At 28.4% G+C, this 14,070-nt stretch overlaps 2 protein-coding genes across 2 annotated transcripts in view; one reads left to right on the top strand and one right to left on the bottom strand.

Moving 5' to 3' along the window:
• The window catches only part of LOC113365683 (cdc42 homolog), a 9,890-nt gene extending 1,317 nt beyond the window's left edge, over window positions 1-8,573 (top strand). Inside the window, exons 2-5 of the mRNA XM_026607198.1 lie at window positions 780-957; window positions 1,237-1,346; window positions 4,072-4,269; window positions 8,461-8,573. Coding sequence (XP_026462983.1) covers window positions 780-957; window positions 1,237-1,346; window positions 4,072-4,269; window positions 8,461-8,550 — 576 coding nt within the window. The 3' untranslated portion in view covers window positions 8,551-8,573. The remainder of the gene's footprint in view (window positions 1-779; window positions 958-1,236; window positions 1,347-4,071; window positions 4,270-8,460) is intronic.
• Window positions 8,574-13,546: 4,973 nt separating this feature from the next.
• On the bottom strand, window positions 13,547-13,940 carry LOC113365682. The gene has a single exon (XM_026607197.1). The coding sequence runs from the start codon at window positions 13,864-13,866 to the stop codon at window positions 13,633-13,635; it is 234 nt and encodes a 77-aa protein (XP_026462982.1). The 5' UTR covers window positions 13,867-13,940; the 3' UTR covers window positions 13,547-13,632.
• Window positions 13,941-14,070: the final 130 nt, after the last annotated feature.

The raw sequence follows: 14,070 nt of genomic DNA, 5'->3' as shown, positions 1-14,070 counted from the left end.
CAAGGTTTATAGCTAAGAAAATTAGTGGTGCATGGCATCGTGCCCTAATGCAAATTGCTGGAACTTCATGCACCGTAATTAAAATTCGAGTAATGAATTAGTGAGGATTATCAGAATTATGCTTGGTTAAGTCAACGAGCAATTCTTGCCGCAAAGAATAATGATGTACACGCACTGAATTTCACCATTCAATAAAAAAATGCTGGCGATTTGGTGACATACCAATGATTCCGACTGGTCTTCTGTTTGACTTCAAACGATTGCAATTTCCAGTTTGCCTTGCATTGCAATAACAAGTCGCAAGGCCAATCGCTTAGTGTTTGCGGGAAAAATTTCAAATAGATTATTTAGAAAATCATTGTTTTTCACATGGGCAGTTATACGTTGCCTGTTCACGAGTTGGAAAACCATCCGCTTTGTTGTGTTTAACGTCAGACCAAAAACAAAAAATGTGGTTTACCAAAGAGCACTTCAATGAAACGGATAATTTGCGGATTCACTTTTTTACTTAGAGAGTTAAACTAAAAAACACTTCATTTTTGTAATCGAAATAAATTCATTACTGTTGTATAATAAAATCAAATTTTTCTTTTCAAATACAAAACAAACAAATAATTTCTTCATATTTCTCACGAAACCATCTGGTGGCGAAACGGAGTTCGTCGGGATTGCTAGTATTACTATATTAATACACAATGTTTAAACCGAATTTTTTTTCGAACTAAAATTTTCCCCAAATATGATTTAATTTAATACTATTTCAATTATTATTTTTTCAGATGCAGACTATTAAATGTGTGGTTGTGGGTGACGGAGCGGTGGGTAAAACTTGCCTTCTAATAAGTTATACAACGAATAAATTCCCATCGGAATATGTGCCAACAGTATTCGATAACTATGCAGTCACTGTCATGATTGGTGGAGAACCTTACACGTTGGGTCTATTCGATACAGCAGGTAAATAGATAGATAGATAGATCACTATTTGTTTATGGACATGGAATCAGAGATTCACCTTGGGCAACTTGATATCAAACAGTAGTTTTTTGGATCCAAATATAATTTTCATGTTTCATGTTGTTTAAAAGATTCATATTATTAATTGAAGATCAAATTCTGATGATATGAAAAATTAATTATTTCAAATTTCACAGACATCACTTAATAATATATTTATAATACATTCTATTAAGGGTTGATTTTATTATATTAAATTTTTTTTTTTTTGTATTACAGGTCAAGAAGATTATGATAGATTACGACCACTCAGTTACCCGCAGACGGATGTATTTTTAGTTTGTTTCTCAGTCGTTAGTCCAAGTTCATTTGAAAATGTTAAAGAAAAGGTAAGATGGGAATTTATTCCATAATATATATATATATATATATATATATATATATATATATAAAGTGAATTAAGATTTTATTTAACAAAACATTTAAAAGGATTGTACATAAGTTCAAGATTTGCAGAAATTACTTTTAAAAAAGGTGCAAATTAAATTACAAAATTAGTATACTAATTGCCTACACACATAAAAATGCAATTAATTTTAAGTTAACTATTTGATTATTTTATTATAAATTAATTCAATTATTTTATTATAAATTAATTGGATTATCTGCCTATGGATTTCATGATTTCTGTTGTCGTAACTCAGTATTTTTTTATAAGAAATTGGTCTAGTGTTTGATTTTAGGTTTTTTTTCTTTTTTATAATAATTTTGTATAGTTTCAGTTTTCGACGCAATTTTACTTTCATATATTTTTCCTTTTTTTTAGATTTTGCAATTCCGTTGTGTAGTTCAAATACTTTTTAGTAAGAAGAACTATATACTATTTACTGATTATGCAAAATTTTACAAGATGATTCCTAATATATTTTAGTTGTTTTTTTTTACTATTATCTAATGGCCAATTGCAATTCCAGTTGCAATAGCTGTTTTTCATTAGAGAGTTCTTATTTTTCCGAGGTTAGCAATTTCCTTAAATCAGTCTTCATTAATTTTAAAAAGATCAAAAAATAGTCTCAGACAAAAAAAGTTAACCAAAAACTCTTATAATTTTTTTTTTGTTATATAGTTTTAGTATTTTAATATTTAATAATATTAATACTTCGATGTGCGAAATGCCTTATCGCCGATTATCACAAATCTAGCAAATATAGATAACAAATATTGGGCTGACAAATTTATGAGAAGACAATGAGATAATATTGATAACGAAAATATTCATTGATAAAGAATTAACCTTGTTTGTAAGGCGATGTATTTTAAAATGTAATTTTTTATTATGCAATATTGAATTTATTTTCTCCTTGTACTTATAAATCACCGGTAAATTAATATATTGATTTCCTATTGGGGCTCAGCGGTGGCGTAATCGGTACGTCGTGGGGTTTAATGGTTTGATTCCAAATATAACGTCTGATATTTTCATATTAAAAATTATTGTAATAGTATTTTATGTTAATATTTAATCAATGCTTATTGATAATTTAATACAGATCCATGATGGTAAATATCTCCAAACTTATGATAACAATCGATTTAAAAGAGTTTTGATATTATGGAAGTATTTTAGTGTAGAGACATGAATTTTAGATCATTTTTAATTAATTTATTTTTTTACTTTTATTTTTTTATAATTTATTTACCAATCTTACAAGAGTGCAGAAAAAATTCAACAAAAAAAAGTTAATAATTTAAAAATTAGCAGAGGTTGAAGTCGGAGGTCTAAAAAATTGACATGTGACCCTGTACACTATTGTAACCCTCCAAATAATAAGAAATGATAAAAAGATTATTGATCAAGAATGATATTGCTATGGTATATACTAGAGTGATTGTTTGAAAAACTTGGATCAAAACTTACCACTTTTTTGAGTTTCTCGATTTTTTAATTAGTAAATATTAAAATTTGCTAATGAGACTAGTATATATACTAGAGAGAAGTCTATAAAGAAGATTCTCTGAAAATTTTAAATAAATTGGTCTAAGAGTATTTGTGATATCGTCATTGTATTGAAAAAGACAGTTTTGAGGAAAACGCTTTTAAAGTTTCGCAAAAGGAAGGAAACAGAAGAAGAGGATTTTCATGGTCAAACATATACTCCTAAAATTATTTAAATTTTAAAAAATCCTCTCGTATATATATTCTTGAATAGCTAAGATTTGAAAATATAAAAAAAAAAATAAAAAAACGATATTTAGGAATTTCTACACTAAAATTACCTACCTCTCTTAATAAAAAGTCTGGTACATATACGAAACTTTTGTTAGCTTACTTAAGTATGAGATCTATTACACTTATTGCTAATTTACTTATTTCATAACTAGTTTTCATAAGCATCCTTTTATTAATTTATTTCTCTAGTTGCATTATTAGATTTTCTATCCTAAACCTAATTTTCTGCTTGGGGATGTTGGTGTTTTGTATTTTCAAGGGTTATGTAAAATTATGTATTTTCAAGTTACTTACAAGCCAGATATTCAATATATCCTGTAATGTCCTTTTACAGTCATACATGCGTTAGTAGGTTTATCTTATATAAAAAATTCTTCTGTATGGGTGTATGATACTTGTCTTAAATGGTTATTCGGATTTTGATAATTCTTTTTGGAGCTTGTCAAAGGAATTTTTTGAGATTTAATGAACGATAAAACTATAGTAATGTTGTAGAAATAAATGGAAAAAATACGGAAAACCACTTATCATTGTTTGACATTGAAAACATTTGAGCTCTCATCGGCTAAATTGATTCATTTGCCAAAAAACAACTAATATATCGTACGAGATTATGTAAATTATGGACTAAGTTATTGAATCAATAGTTATGCTGTGTGGTTAAATCAAGTGTGATATTGTTCTTTTACCTCGGATACTATATTATTCTGCTCTGAATTTCTTATACTGCTTCTGCTAAGACCATAAATGAAATAGGATATTAAAAAGTATAGGATAGGATATTAAAAAAGTTGGTTTATTGTACACGTGGGTACAGGACAACGCCTGTCGGGTCATCTAGTTTATCAATCATTTCTGTATCTGTATTCTGTTGACTTTTCCAGTGGGTCCCCGAAATAACGCACCACTGTCAGAAGACCCCGTTCCTGCTGGTCGGCACGCAGATCGATCTGCGCGACGACGCGGCGACGATGGAGAAACTGGCCAAGAACAAACAGAAACCGATAGGGTTGGAGCAGGGCGAGAAGCTCGCCAAGGAACTCAAAGCGGTCAAATACGTCGAGTGCTCGGCGCTGACACAGGTAAACGATAATAGATAGATAAGTCATATATATAATAGACATTACATGTACTGCTAGTCGTCATTAGTGTTAGAAGTATCGAGGCAAAAGATCGATATTGAGTACTTTGAAAAGTATCTAATCAAAATATCGATGCCAAAAAAATATCGTGGCGAAAGTATCGATGGTACTCAATATCGAATTTTGAGTACTTTTCATAAAAATCAAACATAAGTGCAAGAAAGATCTAAAACTCATTAAATATTATATCACAATATTAGAATGAATTCTATTGCTTGTAATCTGATGTGTTAAATCAGAATCATTTTCAATATTGTAAAATTTTAACAGTAATTTTTCAATACTAATTTCAAATTCTATAATTTTTCAAAAAAAAAGACGAAGTTATAATAGTTGATTATTTTTGATTAAAACAAGATAATAGTCTGATACTATATTCAAAAAGCAATACTTTTTAAGTATTTTTAAGCACAATCATATTTTTAATATTTTTCAGTACAAACAATTGCCACAAGAACCAAATTAATTTATTATTTTCTAAAAGTTTTTTGCCCACTATACTAAAGAAAGTATTCTTAAGTTTTGTTGTCATTCATTCAGAAAAGGTCAGTTGAAATCCGATTCCTAAAATATGTTCATAATGTGCACAATCTGAAAACGAGACATTTCAAGATTCACGTACCACAAAGAAAATATTGCTCTTCTGTTCTTTTTTAAATTGTTTATTTAATTTTTAATTTACAAGTACTTTACTTCAACTTACAATTCACATACTTTTAGAACGAAAAATAATAACGCATTGAAATCGATGAGTATTATTATTTGAAATAATTATATTTCGATTCTTTTTTACGCAAAATACTAATATATTGAAATTGATGAATATTATTATTTGAAATAATTATATTTCGATTCTTTTTTAAGCAAAATACTAATATATTGAAATTGATGAATATTATTATTTGAAATAATTATATTTCGATTCTTTTTTACGCAAAATACTAATATATTGAAATTGATGAATATTATTATTTGAAATAATCATACTTCGATTGTTGAATATGTTTTTATAAAACATTTTGGTACTTTAAAAAGGCGTTTCATTTTACAAAAGAGTAATAAATAAACATCTTTATTTATTTGTTGTGGTCATATCCATTTTGGGTTTTTGAGCAATAAATTCTGAGACTAATGACCCTTCGGGATCGTTTTTTGACACTTCTCTGAACAATTATGACCACCTAGAGAGACTATTGTATAGCATTCGGCAAAATGGTTGGTTTTCGTAGTTGGTCGATAAGTGGGGTTCATAGATTACGCTGTCGATTCTTTTTGAGTACTATCGACGTAAAAGATCGATATTGGCAAATATATCGAGCTAAAAAATCGATACCAAAAGTACTCACTATCGACCGCGAAGTATCGATATTTACTCAGTACTCGATATTTCGTTCTAACACTAGTCGTCATATGTTTTCCGTTGTATATAGTGCTCAAACATAGAAGGGTGTTTTTTCTTGTATAGCGAAGGAAATGCCTTTATGCATCCCAGACTGGTGTTCTGTCTGGGTATATCGGACTAAAACCTCCGCTTTCCGCTTGCCTCTGATCCCCACGGAAACCGCCGTTAGGCATTACTTCGTGGGGGGAGGATCTAGAATGTCATCATTCTTCACTTGATTTTATACTCATCTTTTAAATGAGCAAAGTACCATTCGTCGATTCTCTTTCATAGAAGGGTATGTGACGTCACAAGTCTGAGCGAACAATGCCGACGACAGTCGAGGACTGCTAGTCGTCATATGTTTTCCGTTGTATATAGTGCTCAAACATAGAAGGGTATGTTTTTTTTGTATAGCGAAGGAAATGCCTTTATGCATCCCAGGCTGGTGTTCTGTCTAGGTATATCGGACTAAAACCTCCGCTTTGCCCTTGCCTCTGGTCCCCACGGAAACCGCCGTTAGGCATTACTTCGTGGGGGGAGGATCTAGAATGTCATCATTCTTCACTTGATTTTATACTCATCTTTTAAATGAGCAAAGTCCCATTCGTCGATTCTCTTTCATAGAAGGGTATGTGACGTCACAAGTCTGAGCGAACATTGCCGACGACAGTCGAGGACTCTCTGACATAGACTTACGTGCCTGACATAGGCCTTACAATAATATATAAACCGATTTTAAGTACATTCATTTCACAGGGAAAATATTATCAATATCATTTCTTACAAAATTATCAGCCATCACAATTGCCATTATATTGTTGTTGACTGTTATTGATTTTTATTTAATCAATCGAGAAAGTTTTACGATTGTCGTCGGCACTGTTCGCTCACACATGTGACATATACCCTTCTTCGTTTGAGCACATATTTTGCGCTCGACTATTACAATCCATGTATTATATATATTTATTATTATGGAAGTTATATATAGGGCGGAGCCTGGCTCAAGGCACCACTAACTTATACTAATAAGAAGTGACAATTTTTTTGAAGTCAAAACCGGGACAACAGTTATTAGTTATGCTAATTGAACGGAGGGGTTGGGAGTATACCAAATAACTTAAATATAATTTTAAATAAACCTAATTTACAATGACAGTTTTTTAAACAAATAATTTTTTTTTTCAAATCAGAATTGCGTACTTTAGTAAGAACTTTATTATTCGTTTATATGTAATTTTTTTTTAAATTATGATGTTACATTATATCTTGTATTTTTTGTTCTTTGTTTTTTTTTTATTTTTGAGTCTTGTATAAAGTTTTCTTCATAAATACGTGGAAAAAATTAGCATTTTTTCGTTAGTTTTTCGTAATTTTTGTTAATATTCGTAAAATTGAAAATAAATGTTTGAATGTATTAATGTAAGAGGCTATTTTAACATGTCTTTGGAAATTTGTCGTCGGAAATTTTCTTATTTAAAACGTATTAATTCATTCTAACATGCTCGTTGTGTTGTAACATAATAAATACCTTTTTCAGGTATTCAATGAGGAGTTCTAATTTTATTATCAAGTACTTTTCGAAATTCTGTGCCAAAAATACCATTTTGAATCGAAAACAATAGATGCAACTCCATTATCTAAAAAATAAGTATAGTATGGTATTTTATAACTGATACTATTTTAAAGTAGAGGGCAAAAGATGTGTAACTCACGAAGTACACGACCACTTTGTCAATTTTGTGACGAAAGTATTTTTTTCGTCGTTGATTTTTTATGCTTTTGAGCACTGTTGTTTAGTTTACAATACCTGAATATAATTTTAATAAGTATACATACGTACATTATTCAATTATCACGCGCATTGTTACAAACTTTCCAAAGAAATGTTTGCTTTCACTAAAAAATCCGATTTGCTACTTTTATGCGGTGTCGACGTTTCAAGCCATTCTAAATCGAATGCGACCAAATTTGGAAAAAGTGTGTCTGTGTGAACCGATTTTTGACCTTCTATCGATGTTTTCTTATAAACGGTTGGATCGATTTCAAAAATTTAAAAGCTATTCGATGTATCTCGATGAGGACTAGCGACGATCTGCCGATCTGTTTCTTTATCATTAGCAGAAAAGTGTAAATTTTATGTCCACGTTTTAGCTCACAATCCTGAATTGATTTTAAAAATTTAGTTCGAGAGATATTGGTTGGGAATTGCTCTGATTAGTTTTTGGTAAAGATCTGCCGGGCCGTTTCTTTGTAAACAATTGTTGGCATTGATTCTGATGAAACTTTGTATAACGATAGATTTCCTAGTCTGAAATAGCATCCTAAAATATTATAGGCATGCGAAAAGTGGTTGAATAAAAAGTTGAGCGATTCTAATCGGAATCTATGCCGAGCAAAATGTATGTTCTTTGGTGTTTCGAAAGTAGCTGCTGATTGCAGTTGACTTGTTGTCCGCATTTAAATAAAATACATTTGTAGAACACGAAATAGAAGAAATAAAATGTGGTAACAAATTAATTTATTATCAGTATGTTTGAACGACATCAATTGTAAATCGTACCGATCATTTTTTTTAGTGAAAGCGAAAATATTATTTTTGAAATAAACAGTTTTACCTAAATAGCTAAATCCTATTTGATATCGGTCAAGTAGTTTATTTACACGTATCAAAAAGGTAATTTATTTTGCCTTGAGGCTAAATGCCACTCACACCTAGTTCTAATTCTTTTCCTTTCGTTTTCCAGAAAGGACTAAAAAATGTGTTCGACGAAGCGATATTAGCGGCACTGGAGCCCCCAGAGCCCGTGAAGCGCAGGAGGTGCCGTCTGCTCTAAGTTTGTTGTTTGTGCGGGTAAAATGAAACAATATTATTATAATAATGAAACTAAAAACTAACACACACACACATACAAACCTCTACTATCCTCCGAAATCAATGATACTGAATCTGAAAGCTGAATGACGACGACGACGATGATGATGATGATGATGATGTTCAGTGTTCTTCGTGGAGCCTTTTTTTCCAATAAACTAATTAAAGGAAATGACTATATAATAAGAAAATGAAAGTTGCGAGGTATTTGTTTTAATTCTTGTCTGTTTTTTTTTTGGCTTTTTGTACTTGATAATAGTAAAGGATTTATATATCTGTATGTAATTTTATACAAAGTTTGTTGTATGCTGAATGTTTTTTATCAAGACTTTTGTGCCAATACAAAACTGTATGCTCTCGCTTTTTGTATTGATATATATTTAAATTACTTTTAATCCTATTTTTGTTATCAAGTACAAAAACTTACAATTTCTTCATACGCATTTTACTGATAGGTAGTTAATAAATGTTACGTTAAATGTATATTTTTTCACATCTGCTTTCCAATCGTCAGTTTGGCCATTTTTGTGTTTTATCGACTACTTATATTGGAAAAATTAACCAAAATATAAATATATGTATATGAATAGAAATAATAAATTTACATTATATATATATGATATATTTATACACGTTACTAACTGAAGTAAAATGTCAATATTCTCTTTTTTATATCATTTGTTTTTGGTGAATAATTATACATGGTCCTTCTTATGCCCCTGAGCTTTTATCGAATAAGTTGTAAATAATAAATTTGAAATGATTTGATGAACGACTTTTGTATTTGTATTTGGCAGCATTTTTTCTATATATATATATTAGTATTTTGAAGAATTTTTTAACGTGGGAAATTTTGTAATGGGCTTGGAGAGGAAATAATGGAGTTTGATAGAAATCAGAAGAAGAGGAGTAAATATATATATATATATATATATATATATATATATATATATAATTAAATTAATTAGAAAATATGAACACACAACACTCGTTTTTTTTGCAATATTCATTATTTAAATTTTACAAACGTTTCGAGACTTGGTTTGCCTCATCATCAGTGTAATAATTTCAAATTTAATTACTAAAATATAGACAAGAAAGTCCGAGTGAGTTTTCTAGGGGGAGGGGGGGTTTGACAAAAATCACGAAATATCACTTGGGTGGGGGAGGGATGTGTATTTATTTTTTACCTGATTTTTTATTTAAATCCAAGTATTTTCGAAAAAAATAAAAAATTTTACAATTTTTTTTTTCGTAACTAAAAATACACGTGTTCTTTGTAACACCAAGGGGGAGTACAAAAATCCTTAAAAAAAATCGATCACGTGATCAATGGACGCCCCCTTATACAGGAAAATAATTGTCTCTGGAATTTAATCATGTATTTATTTTGTTCTAAAAAGTTTTATTTGGACTAACTATGAAAAATTGTCAATTGTACAAAAAAAAAAGAATAGTTGTTTTGTATAGTTACAAAGTATTTATAGCTATTAAATATAAAATTATTACACTGATGATGAGACAAACTGCGTTTCGAAACGTTTGCAAAATTTGAAATACTTAATAAATAGTGCAAAGTGTTGTAGGTTCATATTTTATAGTTAGTTAATTTATATATATATATATATATATATATATATATGTAAGTGTGGTCCTTGATATGGATATATTGGAATTTATTTTCTCCAGATGTATCCAAATGCTTCCAAATTAATGAAAAAAAAAATCTAAAAGTTTTAGCTCTTAATATTAACATTTAGATAGTCCGCAATTCATTTAAAAGTTTGTTAATTATTATTAACATATGTCATTTCTTGCTCTATCTGTGACAGCATTCGTGAACTCAAATATTATGACACTTGAAAATATTTATAAATCACTTAACCTCTAATTAAATCCATGTGGACTGTTTAACGAAATATTTATTCATCATGACATCAAAATTAATAATAAATATAATAATAATAATAAAATAAATATTTTGCAGCAAAATATTTATTTAATTGGTGATGTGAATACTCAAATTATCTGTCTGCTATCACAGATGGCGCAAGAGTTTACTTAATGATATATGTTAAAAAAAATATATGAAACTTGTAATTGAATTGCGGACTAACTGAATGTTAATATTAAGAGCTAAAACTTTTATAAAATTTGTTTTTTTCCATTTGGAATCATTTGGATCCATTTGGAGCAAAGAAATGTGAAAATGTCCATATTAAGGACCACCCCAGTGTGTGTGATATATATATATATATATATATATATATCCTATCTTCTGAATTTCTATCAGTCTTAACGCGATGTGCCCTTTTATAATTCGCCACTAGCTATATAATAATATATATTTTAATAATAATAAACAACAAATTTGATGATGTTTAAACAATATCATTATTTTACTACAATCTTTTTCCAAAGAACGAAGCACATTTATATATATAATAAACATTATATATATGTAAAAAAATTATTCCGATTGTGTCATCTTCCAACAAAAAAAAAATTGTAAATCTATAAAATTGTTAATTTGATTGAAATTGAGTTGTGGTCTTTTTAAGGACAATCCATAGTTTGTTTATATATATATCAAGAAGAAAAAAATGAACCCGTTTCCAATATTTTATTGTAAATAGGGTTTGATAGTGTGTGAATGCGAGTGTGCATTATTTTAATATTTTAATTTTAAATATGAAAATTTCATTCAAGAAATACATACTGCAAAAATTGAATTAAAATCTTTGATGTGTACAAATTTTGGTTCAGTATTTCAAGGAAAGAAATTTAATAAATAAATTAATAGATTTATGGAAATCAATTTTTGCTGTACGTATAGGTAAGAGATATGCAAATTATACTTTTAGTCTGAACTAATGCTATATACATATATATTTAATAATTAATACGTACACACTGCATGCACATGGTAGTAATAGACACATTATATATTATATATATATATATATATATATATAATACATTATATATATATATATAATATATATATATATATATATATATATATATATATATATATATTAGGGTGGTCCTTAATATGGACATTTTCGAATTTGTTTGCTCCCAAGGGCTCAAATGCTTCCAAATTAATAAAAAAAGTCTTCTAAAGGTTTTAGCTCTTAATATTAATATTTAGCTAGTCCGCAATTAAATTAAAAGTTTCATATAATTATTATTAAGTAAATTCTTGCGCCACCTGTGATAGCATTTGTGAATTCAAATATGACACTTAAAAATATTTATAAAACACTTGACCTCTAATTAAATCCATGTAACGAAATATTTATTAATCATGGCATCAAAATTAATTTTGCATCGAAATATTTATTTAATTGGTGATTTTGTCACTCAAATTATGAGTAATAAATTGCCATCAAAATTGCAAGTCTGCTTACACAGATGGCGCAAGAATTTACTTAATAATAAATATACGAAACTTTTAATTGAATTGCGGACTATCTAAATTTTATTATTAGGAGCTAAAACTTTCAGAGAATTTTCTTTTATCAATTTGGAAGCATTTGAGACCTTGGGAGCAAAGAAATTCGAAAATGTTTATATTAAAAACTACCCTAATATATTTATATATATATATATATATATATTAGGTTGTCAAATATCTCCCTTCCGCTTTTTTGCTCTTGGTTTATAATACAAAAAGGCGGAAGGGAGATATTTGACAACCTTATATATATATATATATATATATTGTAGTGTGTATTTATTTACCCATGTGCATGTCGCCTGCCCTCATATTATGCTTGTCTAAATATTATGGGTTAAAACAAAGATGTTACGAATTGTAGATTTTCTACTGTTATAATTTAATATCGAATAGAGAATTTTTTGATGCAAGTTCAAATCATTTTTAATATAAGAACAAAAGTTTTAACACTAAACTTACTATAAAGCTGAAATTATTTCCTATTTTAATTGAATGTATATATATTTTATTGATACTTAGAATAGAATTTTATTTAACATTTTAAAAATGCCAAATTTATTTTGTGCTTATTTTAAATGTTTTATGGAATAATATTTTAATAAATTTTATCTGCAATCTATTTGAGTAACACGTTACTCAAAAGTTAAAAATTACTTTTACATTTGTGCAGTATGTTTAGTGTTAAATAATTTTATTACTACCACCTTTGACAATGGCACGAACTCAAAATATTTATTTTACATGTTCAAAATTTGCGTTTTAACAATTTTAGTATTGTGATTTTAGCATGAATGTTTCTTTTAGTAATAATAAAATTAAAATAAACATATATTTATATAACATTGTATTTATAAAAATAAACAAAAAAATAATAGTACTTGCTAGTTGACCATCCATCAGCATTATTGAGATTGTTTTGAAAAAAAAAAAAAAGTCAATTTAGGTTAATTTATAATTTTTGCTCTTTAACAAATTGTTTATTTATATTGTAGTATTTGTTTTAAATATAACTTGTGCCAGATTCTTCTTTTCTAAAACGAATTGATATAATTTTATAGATATATTTAGAAATATTGTTTTTGGGCATGGAGGGTAAAAGTAATTGACGTTTGAATGGAAAAAATGGGTCTTTGTATATATGGAACTTGATTTTTATGTTTTGTGACCCTAAAAAGAAATCTTCCTGAGAGAATCAATTTCTTCTTTGCTCCACAAATGTAACACACACACACACAGGGTCTGTTACAAACATCGGGAAATATATGACTATATATATTTCTATCATTTTCATACTTTTTATACTAAACATTTATATTTGGTAAAGAATGTATGATTTATTATTATATAAATGCTAAAATATTTATGTACATTGCAATGTGTATTTACCGATCGAACCAACAAACAATAGCAAAGGAACATTTTTTACAATAAAATGGCATTAGTCGAGCCAAGTTATGAAATATGTCAAATGTAATAAAATTTAATAATAAAACTATTTGAAATAAATTATAAGTCTTATTTACATTATATAACATACATTTTTGGAGTAATCAGTACTAAATATATCTACTATCCTAGGAGTTATTCCTTTAACGTGATATTGCTCTCGTATAATGATATGTCCGAGGCTCCTTCTTTTAACAGCTCGTTCTTTGCCAATATTTGTTTTCTTTGTATTTCAGGTTTTATATCAGTAAAGTATTGATAAACTCGGAATCCAAGACTGAGTGTTCCCAAAACGGTGATGCCCATGCAGGCCATGACGGCGCCTTTGTGCAGACGGTCTAGTAGAAGGTTTTTTGCGGCTCTTTTCATAGTAGTAAAATATTATTTATTAAATTATATATACGTATTTAATTTAGAAATATTTGTACAATAATTTGACAGCTCTTAACCTCAAAAATTTGAACGAAGGAGACAGTCGGAGACAGTGTTGCCAGATGTAAAACTCACAAAGTGCTGTCAAATAAAATGGCGGTAGATTTGAATTGAATATAAATTTAAATAGTATTTATTACT

This window comes from Ctenocephalides felis, unplaced genomic scaffold, assembly GCF_003426905.1.
Source record: "Ctenocephalides felis isolate EL2017-DRISC unplaced genomic scaffold, ASM342690v1 CF-g0.4_SCAFFOLD_01170, whole genome shotgun sequence".
NCBI classification, from domain to species: Eukaryota; Metazoa; Arthropoda; class Insecta; order Siphonaptera; family Pulicidae; genus Ctenocephalides; species Ctenocephalides felis.
Note: the sequence above shows the minus strand (reverse complement) of the source record. Positions and strands in the feature narration are given on the sequence as shown.

What these genes read in the sequence shown, in the direction of transcription:
- LOC113365682 (XM_026607197.1), bottom strand. Translation starts at nt 13,866, where the DNA reads ATGAAAAGAGCCGCAAAAAACCTTCTACTAGACCGTCTGCACAAAGGC.